We start from the raw sequence: 12,713 nt of genomic DNA, 5'->3' as shown, positions 1-12,713 counted from the left end.
TGCAATCTTGCCGGTTTCCTTGTTGCTGCCCAGTTGGTCTTGAGTGGAACTAGTTTTTTCTTGATTCTAAGGACTAACTTATTGTAAATAGTTATTTAATAAAGAGTATTTTTGATATTTAATCTGCCTGGCCACCTCTAAGTCTGATCAGGACAGTGTGTTCATTTTATATATAATCTTACTTTCTTTTTCTTCAGCAAAGTATCATTACCTTGTCGTGGTGCTGGAGCTTGAGCACCTCAATGATGCGATGAGCTAAACCGTGAAGGGCCACCCAGGATGGGAAGGTCATGACAGAGAGGTCAGACTAAATGCGATCCCTGGGGAAGGTAATAGCAATCCACCCCAGTATTCTTGCCGTGAAAACTAAATGGATCAGAACAACCAGAGATATGTCAGTATAACATTGGAAGATGAGACCCCCAGGTCGGAAGATGGTCAAAATGCTACTGGGGAGGAACAGAGGATGAGTTCAACTAGCCCCAGACGTGATGACGCAGCTAGCTCAAAGCCGAAAGGACGGCTAGTGGCCGACGGTGCTGGTGGTGAACGGCGAATCCCATGTTCTAAGGATCAACACACCATTGGAACCTGGAATGTAAGATCTATGAGCCAGGGAAAATTGGATGTGGTTATTGGTGAGATGTCAAGATTAAAGGTAGACATTTTGGGCGTCAGTGAACTGAAATGGACTGGAATGGGCCACTTCACATCAAATGACCACCAGATCTACTACTGTGGACAAGAGGACCACAGAAGAAATGGAGTAGCCTTCATAATTAATAGTCAAGTGGCTAAAGCAGTGCTTGGATACAATCCAAAAAACGACAGAATGATCACAATTCGAATTCAGGGCAAGCCATCTAACATCACAGTGATCCAAATATACGCCCCAACCACAGATGCTGAAAAAGCTGAAGTAGAGCAGTTCTATGAGGATCTGCAGCACCTACTGGACAACACGCCTAAAAGAGACGTTATTTTCATCACGGGAGACTGGAATGCTAAGGTGGGCAGTCAAATGACACCTGGAATTACAGGTAAGCATGGCCTGGGAGAACAAAACGAAGCAGGACATAGGCTGATAGAATTTTGCCAAGACAACTCACTCTGCATAACAAACTCTCTCTTCCAACAACCCAAGAGACGGCTTTATACATGGACTTCCCCAGATGGACAACACCGAAATCAGATTGACTACATCCTTTGCAGCCAAAGGTGGCGGACATCTATACAGTCGGTAAAAACAAGACCTGGAGCTGACTGTAGTTCCGATCACGAACTTCTTCTTGCACAATCTAGGATCAGACTCAAGAGATTAGGGAAGACCCACAGATCAGCTAGATATGAGCTCACTAATATTCCTAAGGAATATGCAGTGGAGGTGAAGAATAGATTTAAGGGACTGGACTTAGTAGATAGGGTCCTGGAAGAACTCTGGACAGAAGTTTGCAACATTGTTCAGGAGGCGGCAACAAAATACATCCCAAAGAAAGAGAAAACCAAGAAGGCAAAATGGCTGTCTGCTGAGACACTAGAAGTAGCCCAAGAAAGAAGGAAAGCAAAAGGCAACAGTGATAGGGGGAGATATGCCCAATTAAATGCAAAATTCCAGAGGTTAGCCAGAAGAGATCAGGAATTCTTCTTAAACAAGCAATGCGTGGAAGTGGAAGAAGACAATAGAATAGGAAGGACAAGAGACCTCTTCCAGAAAATTAGAAACATTGGAGGTAAATTCCAGGCAAAAATGGGCATGATCAAAAACAAAGATGGCAAGGACCTAACAGAAGAAGAAGAGATCAAGAAAAGGTGGCAAGAATATACAGAAGACCTGTATAGGAAGGATAACAATATCAGGGATAGCTTTGACGGTGTGTTCAGTGAGCTAGAGCCAGACATCCTGAAGAGTGAGGTTGAGTGGGCCTTAAGAAGCATTGCTAATAACAAGGCAGCAGGAGACGACGGCATCCCAGCTGAACTGTTCAAAATCTTGCAAGATGATGCTGTCAAGGTAAGGCATGCTATATGCCAGCAAATTTGGAAAACACAAGAATGGCCATCAGACTGGAAAAAATCAACTTATATCCCCATACCAAAAAAGGGAAACACTCAAGAATGTTCAAACTATCGAACAGTGGCACTCATTTCACATGCCAGTAAGGTAATGCTCAAGATCCTGCACGGTAGACTTCAGCAATTCATGGAGCGAGAATTGCCAGATGTACAAGCTGGGCTTAGAAAAGGCAGAGGAACTAGGGACCAAATTGCCAATATCCGCTGGATAATGGAAAAAGCCAGGGAGTTTCAGAAAAACATCTATTTCTGTTTTATTGACTATTCTAAAGCCTTTGACTGTGTGGACCATAACAAATTGTGGCAAGTTCTTGGTGGTATGGGGATACCAAGTCATCTTGTCTGCCTCCTGAAGAATCTGTATAACGACCAAGTAGCAACAGTAAGAACAGACCACGGAACAATGGACTGGTTTAAGATTGGGAAAAGATTACAGCAGGGTTGTATACTCTCACCCTACCTATTCAACTTGTACGCAGAACACATCACGCGACATGCTGGGCTTGATGAATCCAAGGCTGGGGTTAAAATCGCTAGAAGAAACATTAATGATCTCAGATATGCAGATGATACCACTTTGATGGCTGAAAGCAAGGAGGAACTGAGGAGCCTTATGACGAAGGTGAAAGAAGAAAGTGCAAAAGCTGGGTTGCAGTTAAACCCCAAAAAAACCAAGATTATGGCAACCAGCTTGATTGATAACTGGCAAATAGAGGGAGAAAACATAGAGGCAGTAAGAGACCTTGTATTTCTAGGCACAAATATTACTACAGATGTTGACTGCAGCCAGGAAATCAGAAGACGCTTAATCCTTGGGAGAAGAGCAATGACAAATCTCGATAAAATAGTTAAGAGCAGAGACATCACACTGACAACAAAAGTCCGTATAGTTAAAGCAATGATGTTCCCCATAGTAACATATGGCTACGAGAGCTGGACCATAAGGAAGGCTGAGAGAAGGAAGATCGATGCTTTGGAACTGTGGTGTTGGAGGAAAATTCTGAGATTGCCTTGGACTGCAAGAAGATCCAACCAGTCCATACTCCAGGAAATAAAGCCAGACTGCTCACTTGAGGGAATGACATTAAAGGCAAAACTGAAGTACTTTGGCCACATAATGAGAAGACAGGATACCCTGGAGAAGATGATGATGCTAGGGAGAGTGGAAGGCAAAAGGAAGAGGGGCTGACCAAGGGCAAGATGGAAGGATGATATTCTAGAGGTGACGGACTCGACCTTGGGGGAGCTGGAGGTGGCGACGACCGACAGGAAGCTCTGGTGTGGGCTAGTCCATGAAGTCACAAAGAGTCGGAAGCAACTAGATGAATAAACAAAAAAACCTAGTAAATAAATAAAAACTCCTATGGTTTTCCAGCAGGTACTTGGGGACCTTTCCTGTGACCTGGCAGAAATTTCCACCACACACATGGTTAATTCCCAGACTTTGAGAGATATTTTATCTAGAGAGTTTTAACCTTAATGTACTTTGGAACTACTAATAAATTTAAAACTCTGTATTCCCTTTTCCTTGACAGCAAGGTCACATACTGGATTCATGACATATATCAAGTGTTTCAGTAGAAGAGAATATCAAGTACAGTATATCACAGATCAAGTGTATATTTTTAGACTTATTATAGCTTTTTCTAGCAGTTACTTTTAATAAAGCTGATCAAAATAAGCACTTACCTAGCCAAGGAGATTCTCTTAGATTATGTAACTTCTCTGCAAAACCTTATTGTTTATCCTATTTTTCTTTCAGCTTCCTACACAATAAACTTTCAGGCTTATTTATTTCTCACATTTATCTTCATTATTCATCTATGCAGTAATGATTTCCACTGATAGTTCATCCATGCAGAAAGTTCTACGGGTTAATAAATATAGTTCTGGCTTATCATTCTTAATGTCAATGTTGCAACTGCTTTAGCATATTTTGATCACTACTGACTCTTTTGTTGAGCAGTTAATAATAAAACTCTATTATGTGAGTTATTTGATTTGTATTATATAAAAGCTTACTCACATGATAGGGTTGTACAGATTGTGCTATCACAGTGCACATAGTTAACTGAATTAATGCAGGTGCACACTAAGTTTCCACACAACACTGGCCAGATTCACTCACATTACATGTGGAGCCACAAATCAGGCCACCTCATTTTAGCCAACATCTTGTGCAAACCAGACCATGTGTGCTACCTTTGAAGTTTAATTGTATTAAAATCAATTATATTTTCTTAAGCTTCCTTAAGTAATGATTAATAGAAAAAGGATATATAGTTGTCCATTAGTCATTATTTATAACAGATCTGCTGACCTCCACCCTCTGTGAAATAAGCTTGTTACTCTAGTAGAATGCAAATGAAGAGCTTCCTTATCTAAGAACAGATGGGGAATAAAGAGGGGTGGGACAATTGGATGGAATTTCTATCTATCCTATTACCAGTGAGTCTTTAAAAGAAAAGGAAACAAATGCTGGTAAACTTGGTGACAATAATTCTGTCATTACACTTGGGTGGATTTTGTTGATATACCTATATATTAAATGAATATTCTATCTACTATTCATGCAGTGTTTTTGTTAAAGTCTTAATTGTTTATATTCGACTACTGTAGTGCTCTGAGTAAATTCCATCAACAAAATATAGTATCACCACCAAATTTCTACGATACTAAATTATCAGGGAAAGAATGGATATGAGAGAACATAATTTCAATGCAGGAACTCTTAATTTGTCATTTTAGGTTGATGTCAGTTAGATTTTAGAATATATTTATTAATTTCCAAAATAAATTTAAATAGGTCAACATAAAGACACCAAAGAAAGGGGAGTGTTTGGTTTAAAGATTAAAGGTGTATTTAACTTTTTTTTTTCAAAACTGTATACTGTCAGAACTGAAGGTTTACACAAAGGAGCATGCAATGATGTCCTTAAAGATTTTATTGCAATATGCTTTGACATTACAATTTACTGCATCTGTGTTTTAAATGGGCCGAAAACAAATATTCATCTGTGGTTTTACGTATTTGTTATTTTACCTTTATAAACCACACTATAATCCACCTTAGTGAAAAGCATTATAAAACGTTGTAAATAAAGTTGACACATTATTGCACAACACGCTTAACCTCCACAGTTAAAGACGTAGTTGTCTCATGTGCACACATTAACTTACCTTGGTTAGTTTCAATCATGGTTATTTTTTTCCTTAGCATGTTGCACAAAACTAGCCTGTGGGGTTAATTTATAATTTTATGCGAATCTACAAAAATGAGTTGTCATAAACCAGCTTGGGCGCGCTGTGAAAACGTATTCTTGTCATGTCTTTTCTACAAGTTGCATTAGAAGACAGGAGTGCTGCAAACCAAAACTACAAAAGAAAATCTCGAATCCTGGTAAGTTTCATTTCTCGCGCGTCTCCTCTCCACGAAGCGTTTCTAATCAAGGGCGATCTGGAACCGGAAGTCTGACTCGCAAGAAGGCATTCGGAACAGAGGCTTGTGGCCCAAAACAATCATGGTAGCGACGGCGGGTCCTTCCCTCATCCCCGCCCATGCGAGGGGGCGGGGAAACGAAGAAGGGAGCGGGCGCTTTTGAAGCCGCCCGCGGGCAGCTGCCTCCCCGTGGCCAGGCAGACAAGTTCGGAGTAGGCGGTGAGGCCATGAGCCGCAGCGGCGGAGAAGCGCCAGGGAAGCTCCTGAGGGCGCAGGCCTTCCGCTTACCCGGCCGCCACGGCTACGCAGTAGAGTTTTCGCCGTACCTGCCGGGGCGTTTGGCCTGCGCTACCTCGCAGTACTACGGGATTGCAGGTGAAACGACAGCAGGTGGCGCGGGCGCAGTAGTGGCAGCAGCAACCTTCAGAAGCGCTTTCTTCTGCCTAGGTTCTTTTGTCGCGTGAGGGTGGTTGGAGAGAATGGTTTGCTGTGCGGAGCCTACTCGTACTGTAAAAGGCAGTGCTACTGCAGGCTCCAGCCCCCGTGCATGTTTGAGACGCTTCACCAAGATAACGACCTGGTTTAGATAGAAGCCACCACCACCCCGTCCCTTTTCCGGCCATTCCTCAGTTTTAAGGGATTTATTTCCCAAATTACTAGGATTGCAGCCTTAGATTGCATTTTACCGGTCTGTAACCAAGCTAATAAAAGTTCATCTAGACACAGAATAGAAATGCATACATGTTCTTGCTGGTCCAAAATTAACCGGGAGTCTTCAAATGTAATATGCGCAGATCCACATTAGGACAGTATTTTTAATACACTCAGAGATTACAAAAATCGGGGAAGGGGAATGGCTTGTGAAAGCAGTGATGTATACACAGTCCTGGCGTGGGAAGAGGCTGCAGAGGCTTTCCTGGGTGCTGTGTTTTCAGGTTACACCCAGTTGTAATAATGAAGATACAAGCAAAAATGTTCCCTTATGAAAACAGGAAACCATGAAAAAATTGTTAAAACAGCTTTTGCCATATGTTCAGTGGAAAAAAAATTCATCTAAATCCACATGCATCCTAAATACATACATGGTTCATTATAGGGCTGTGCTGGTAATTTGATTGTTATATCCAATATGATTGAGGAAATCGGGATTGTGTATAAAGTAGGCCCAGTGTCCCTCATATCCAACTTCTGTATCTTTATAATCAGTCTTTGAACTGTTTCTTAAATTTTTATTATTTTTAAACTGCCCAGTGTTGTTTGGAACTGGATGGCCTCTAAATTATATAAATAAATCTGGATTACTAACATCTAAAATCCCTGGGAAAATATACAAGTTTTATTCAATATTACAAGTTTTATTTCAATATTAGATTTACTCCTTGTAAATCTAATACTGAAAAGCTCCTTTCCCTTATAGCCACCAGCTTAACTATGTTTGGCGGTACAGTATCTGGGAGTGAATCTCCAAAGATAACAAAAATGTCTGGGTAAATATTTAGGAAAAAGGCATTCCCACATTTGACATTTGAGTGGTGTGCTTGAGACCACAATTCAGAAAGTGGGTGGGACAAGGATGAAAAGGAAACAATTGCATTTCTATTTAATTAAAATTACCTTGATTGCCTTGATTGACCAGAGTGTCACCGGACAGAGTCCTGCTGGTCGCAACTCGCTTTCCATTTGTCTCGAATCCTGGCTTTTCTTCTCCAGGTTCGGCCAAAGTCCTTGACTGGATCTTCCCATCTGTTTGGAGGTCGGCCGATAGGTCTTTTTACTTCTCTTGGATACCATTCAGCAACTGCTGTTGGCCAATGGCCATCCGACATGTGCGTGACATGTCCTGCCCAGTGTAGCTTCCGTTTTTGATATTTGACGATGAATAGAACTGATAGGATAGTTCCCTGTCATGTGTTTAATCATTTTCTCCTAGTGATGGTGACAACTTTTGAATAGGTTGTGGGGTCACACGCGAAGCATTTGGGGGTTGCATGCAACCATGGGGCCTTAGGTAGTGCACCTCCATTTTAAATACAGAATAAGTATACAATTAGATATATAGTTACACTGTTTATGGTAATTATTGGATCTATATGTCACCCCTTCAAGTTAGGCCAAATAACTGCTTGTTGAAGGGTATAATAACAGAAACTTGAAAGCCTGTCAGTTTCCCTCTGCCTTCTCTTATACCAACAGAATCAAAGCTTATTTTGAGTTTCTTTCTCACGCTTTCTACTTTCGCACGACTGAGTTGCCATTTTTCTTCCCTTAACGGTTCACTCATTCCTTCCCTAAGGTCATCTCTACATTACTTTAAACTATATCTGAAATTGATTGTGATCATTACGTTTTTGTACCCTAAAGTCAAATATAATCTTTCCAAATATTTATTTGGAAATCCCTCCTTCCTTTTCCCATCTCAAAATGGCTTATGAAATCTCCAGCTTTGAAGACAGTAAAAGGTAATACTGATTCTGCTTAACAATCCATGCTATAGAGATGTATTTTTATATGTAGTCTCTGGAAACTTATTAACTGGAAAATTCATCAGAGCTTGGCCGATGTATCCTGCACATCTTTTGGAAAAGGAAGATGGTAGAACACATAATTTGTGTATAACAGGCTCCATCTTCAATAAAAAGAATTTAATAGTAGGGGATGAAAAAGACCTCTCACCCTAGAAAACCAGTCAGAGTATCAATTCTATGCTAAGTAGCTGTAGTTTGACAAAGTTATAAGGCAGTCTTCAGTGTTTCTGAAAGGGGTTCCCAAAGTTCAGCAGTTTTCAAGAATCTTACTCAAATTTAGTCCATATTATACTGTAGACCATTTTTTCAGTGTTGATTTTATTGTCTTCCATCTTAGGTTGTGGAACTCTAGTAGTGTTGGAACAAAATGAAGCTGGACTTCATCTTTTCAGGAGGTAGTATTTTGTTCTTTTGTAATAGAAATAATTATTGCATAATCTTTATGTTTTTGGAATTAGATATTGTGTAGTTTTATAAAACTAACTGTATCAAATGCACTTATACTGCTAAATTCGTGTGTGTGAAGTTAATAGAATAGTGTTGGATAAGGAAGAGGGTTGAAAGGAATATTACTGATTATAGAACAGTTCAAACCCCTTTAAAACCTCAAGAAAACATGTCAACGGTTTTTTTAGGAAGTAAGGGCAGCTAGAGGTTTTTTAGAATGAAACACAGATTCATGTCTGCTAAATTTACTCAGTTTAGTAGTTTACTGCAATCTTGGAAAAGGTCTACCAATTTCTACATTGTTGTTATTTTGCATGAAAATATTCAAGTTTTTCAGAGAGGTGTTGCCAACTCCAAATTTTTGTCAGACTCCAATGGAGGAACAGTCCAATTGGTCTTGGGGCCCAAATCTGAATCTTAATTCAGAAATCCTCATGTCTTTTTCTGCTTTACAGAAATTTCTTTATATGACAGAACTCTTTCTATAAAACAAAACAGAGAAGAGGAGGGAATGTAGTTTTGTAATTGATAGGGCCTTCTTCTAATTTTCCGAGGGCTTTCTGATTACGGTATATTGCTTTGCTGAAGTAATATATTGCAATACAATCATGGAGATGGAATGGGGTGGGGGTTTTTTTTTATTTTGCAATTTTTCTCTTTCATGGGCAAAGATAGTAAAAGTTTTAAATGTGGCACCTCTGAAAGTATAGTATTACTTGCTTATTTAGAAATATTGGAAATGTCTTTCTCCTTTCTCTTCTCTACTGAGTAGGTGTTAATTGAACAAAAAAGAAAATAACTTTAAATGGCCTTTCATTTACTGTTACTTGCATTTATCCCTGTTTGGAGAGGGATGTTTATTGCAACCCTCCGAAAACCCTAAAACGAAAGCAAACTACAAAGAGAAAAAGGAAATTGAACCACTCCCCCACTTTCCAAATTTGAAGATTCTTCTTCCATAAAAACATTGCACCTGAAACTTACCCAGCTTGATTCCCCAAAAAGGCAGGATATTCCTACAACATTAAATTCTGCCAAAAAATAAAAGTTGTCAGCAATTTCTTTTAAAAAAGCACCTAACACAAATTCCCTATATCTGTTATGGTTAGTAGTAATGACAGGGACGTGTAAAACTGTGGACACTCTCCTATGTGCTTCTGCAAAATGATATGCATTCAGAAGATAAGAACTTGATTCTTCAGTAAACTATATGGATGCACATTCCTATCAACTTTTGTTACCAATCGACACTACTGTCTTAGCCTTGGCAATATAGGTCCATGCTGTTACATGCTGTACTCTTGTCATGAATTAATATATTCATTTTTGGTTTAGTTTTGACTGGAATGATGGGCTATTTGATGTGACGTGGAGTGAAAACAATGAACATGTGCTGGTCACTTCCAGTGGAGATGGATCTTTACAAATATGGGATACAGAAAAACCTGCAGGTCCACTGCAGGTCCACAAAGAACACACTCAAGAGGTATAACTAAATATTGTCACTTTTGTCTATAACAAGATAGACTGTTCAAAAGGGAACCCCTCTTTGTTGATTAATCAATAAAAACAGTAGTTGAAGTTTAGAAGTACCAGAATCTTCTATCACTTTTATAAATTGTGATTGGATAATCTATCTTCTTTATCCTACCATTGCTTTTGCTCCAGTTTCTTCTGTTTATCTTTTCTTTATTCAAAAACATTTTTAAAAAAGAGTAAGAAACACTATGGGAGGGACTTAATGACATTCTGAAAATCTATAGTAATTAACAAGTTGAATTTCCTTTGGAAATTGCAATGTTCTGTCCAGCAATATATTATTTTCACAAATCTTGCATCACCTGTTTGAGTAGCAATTTCACATCACCAGCAGAAATTATTTCTGAGTATTACGTAACGATGTTTTTGAGTGAAGGGTTGGTTTTTGCCAGAGCCAACTAAGTTCCCCCTTCTAGTGCTAAAGACTTGGTGTGGGTATGTGCCTTTGAGTCAGTGTTGACTCCTGGCAACTGCCTGGACAAGTCCCTGCAGTTTTCTTGGTGAGGTTTTTTGGAAGTCAGTTGCCACCACTTTCTTCCTAGGGCTGAACGGGAAGGACCTGACTTAGTGTCTAAGGGGGGACTAGAACTCACAGTCTCCTGGTTTCTAGACTGTAGGGCTATACAAATCCTTTCAAAGTGTTGCTTCAAAAGTATGGCTGCAAAGGAAATTATTTGAATAATTAATGTAATTTTCCAGACATGAGTGGCTGCTTCATAAGCTGCTTCCAGTTGTCATGGCATGCCTGTGTGTCGGTAAAACACGTTGCTTTTCAGGGAAAACAGGGAAGCAACTTCTCTGGGCTTTTTGGCTCATGTAATCAAAGCAGTGGTTGGTTGATGCAGATGAACTTAAAATGAGTGACGTATTTTAAGCATTATTGTTAAATTGTTGTTATTTGGGGTAGTTCCTGGCCTACAGTGAGTATGTTAAGCAGGAGTCAAATATTCTGCAGGAGTATTTTGGTGCAACTCATCTGGGTTAGCTCTTGGCAAGAGGAGTGATGGTTCATAAGCAGTGAATGCTTGCCATCAGTCTTTTGCTATATTAGTCTTTTGAGAAATATGTTCAGTTGCTGAAATTTGAATATCCTGACTCTTCTGCAATATTAGAAGTTTTGTTTTCTTTTGGGCAGCCTAGTTTTCTTTTGGACAGCAACTAGTCTGACCATCCTTTGACAGTAGTCCAGCACATAGTGTTTCACTATCAATCTTTGAACAAGGCATTTAAAAAGCTATTCCGACATGCCACACTGGAACTAATTGGATCCTGTCAGGAAGCTACATTTATCTTTTAGTGAAATCAGAAATAGTCCTTGGGCTTGTGTAATTTTTCCATACTACACTAATAGTAGATGAATATCTGAACTGGGATATTTGCAGTGGTAACCCAGTTTTTATAACAGGGACTGTGGTTTTCTCCTGAACCGGAGATTGCCTTCTGGGCACAGTACTAGAAAAATAGAGAAGAAATGTGTGACTCCAAGAATAACCTGGCAGAAAATAAGAGTGAGCAGTGTTTGGATCGGTTCCTTTAAAAACATAATTCAGGAAGTAGCAAGCAATAAAATGGCTCCATTCATCTGAGTAAGAAGAAGAATTCTTGAAATATTCTCGAAAAACGCGGTCGAGAGTGAGTCTTACTTTTCTATTTTAGGAAGAAAAAGTAAAGGTAAAGACTACAGTTATTACATTGCAATAAATAAAAGCATGTACCAACCAACCAACCAACCACACACACAAACACATAGTTGTATACACACATATATCTATATATGTGTATACAAATATATTTTTGTATAAACACATGCATATACGTTTTATGTATCATAACCAAGTAGCTAACAAATTATTTGTATTGTGTATTTTTATAAATCGTTGATTATTGATGTGCATGTGTATTAAAAGAGAAAAGTTTTATTCTGGGTTATTGTTTTGCATTTTTTAGTCTTGAATCTTGATATATAGATTGTTTATATTTTTCTAACACAGTATATTCAGTATATTCTTCTAATTATGGCTTATCCAATGTGTGCTAGCAAGCTAAAGTGTATCCAATATTTACAGGTCTATAGTGTTGACTGGAGTCAGACCAGAGGAGAACAGCTAATAATATCTGGATCATGGGATCGAACAGCCAAGTTGGTATGTGTGTACTTCAGGTTATTTAAATTGCATTCTAAAAGAATATTCTAAATTAACATTCTAAAATTAACATTCTAAAAGCATATTCTCAATATGTTTGTTTTTCTGTTTGTTCTTTACTTGGACTGATGATGCCTTAATTTCTTTTGTTTAAATTAATATTGGTCAAAAAATGGGACAATTTAAGTGAGGAATCCAGTTGTTTTTGTAACTATAGTTAATGAATTAATTCATCAAGTGGGAAGAATCACAGGATATATTTCTTTACATAACAAAACAGCAAATTGATTAAGACTTGCATATGTGATTTTTGTTTAAATTATGGATCAGTTGATAGTTGAAAGTAAATGTGATATTGAATGAGGCAAGGCATGAGATGCCCCATATGACAAAGCAACTTCAGGAGGTAGTTGAATCCTGAGATAACATAGGAGATAGTTCTCTTTCGCCAGTTGTTGGAGAAGCCATAGTTAATGGTTCCCTATTAACTATGGTACTCTTTATCATTTCCAAACAAAACCAAGCACATTGAGGAGGGGGGTTATT

At 38.8% G+C, this 12,713-nt stretch overlaps 1 protein-coding gene across 2 annotated transcripts in view; it reads left to right on the top strand.

Moving 5' to 3' along the window:
• Positions 1-5,617: 5,617 nt before the first annotated feature.
• PEX7 (peroxisomal biogenesis factor 7) overlaps positions 5,618-12,713 on the top strand; it is a 55,386-nt gene continuing 48,290 nt past the window's right edge. Inside the window, exons 1-4 of one of the 2 annotated variants that reach the window (XM_063309533.1) lie at positions 5,618-5,731; positions 8,375-8,432; positions 9,820-9,970; positions 12,090-12,167. In XM_063309533.1, coding sequence (XP_063165603.1) covers positions 5,632-5,731; positions 8,375-8,432; positions 9,820-9,970; positions 12,090-12,167 — 387 coding nt within the window. In that variant the 5' untranslated portion in view covers positions 5,618-5,631. Of the gene's footprint in view, positions 5,888-8,374; positions 8,433-9,819; positions 9,971-12,089; positions 12,168-12,713 lie in introns of both variants that reach the window. The other variant, XM_063309525.1, reaches the window with a different exon arrangement.

The sequence above is a fragment of the Candoia aspera genome, chromosome 1, assembly GCF_035149785.1.
Source record: "Candoia aspera isolate rCanAsp1 chromosome 1, rCanAsp1.hap2, whole genome shotgun sequence".
In the NCBI taxonomy this organism is placed as follows: Eukaryota; Metazoa; Chordata; class Lepidosauria; order Squamata; family Boidae; genus Candoia; species Candoia aspera.
Note: the sequence above shows the minus strand (reverse complement) of the source record. Positions and strands in the feature narration are given on the sequence as shown.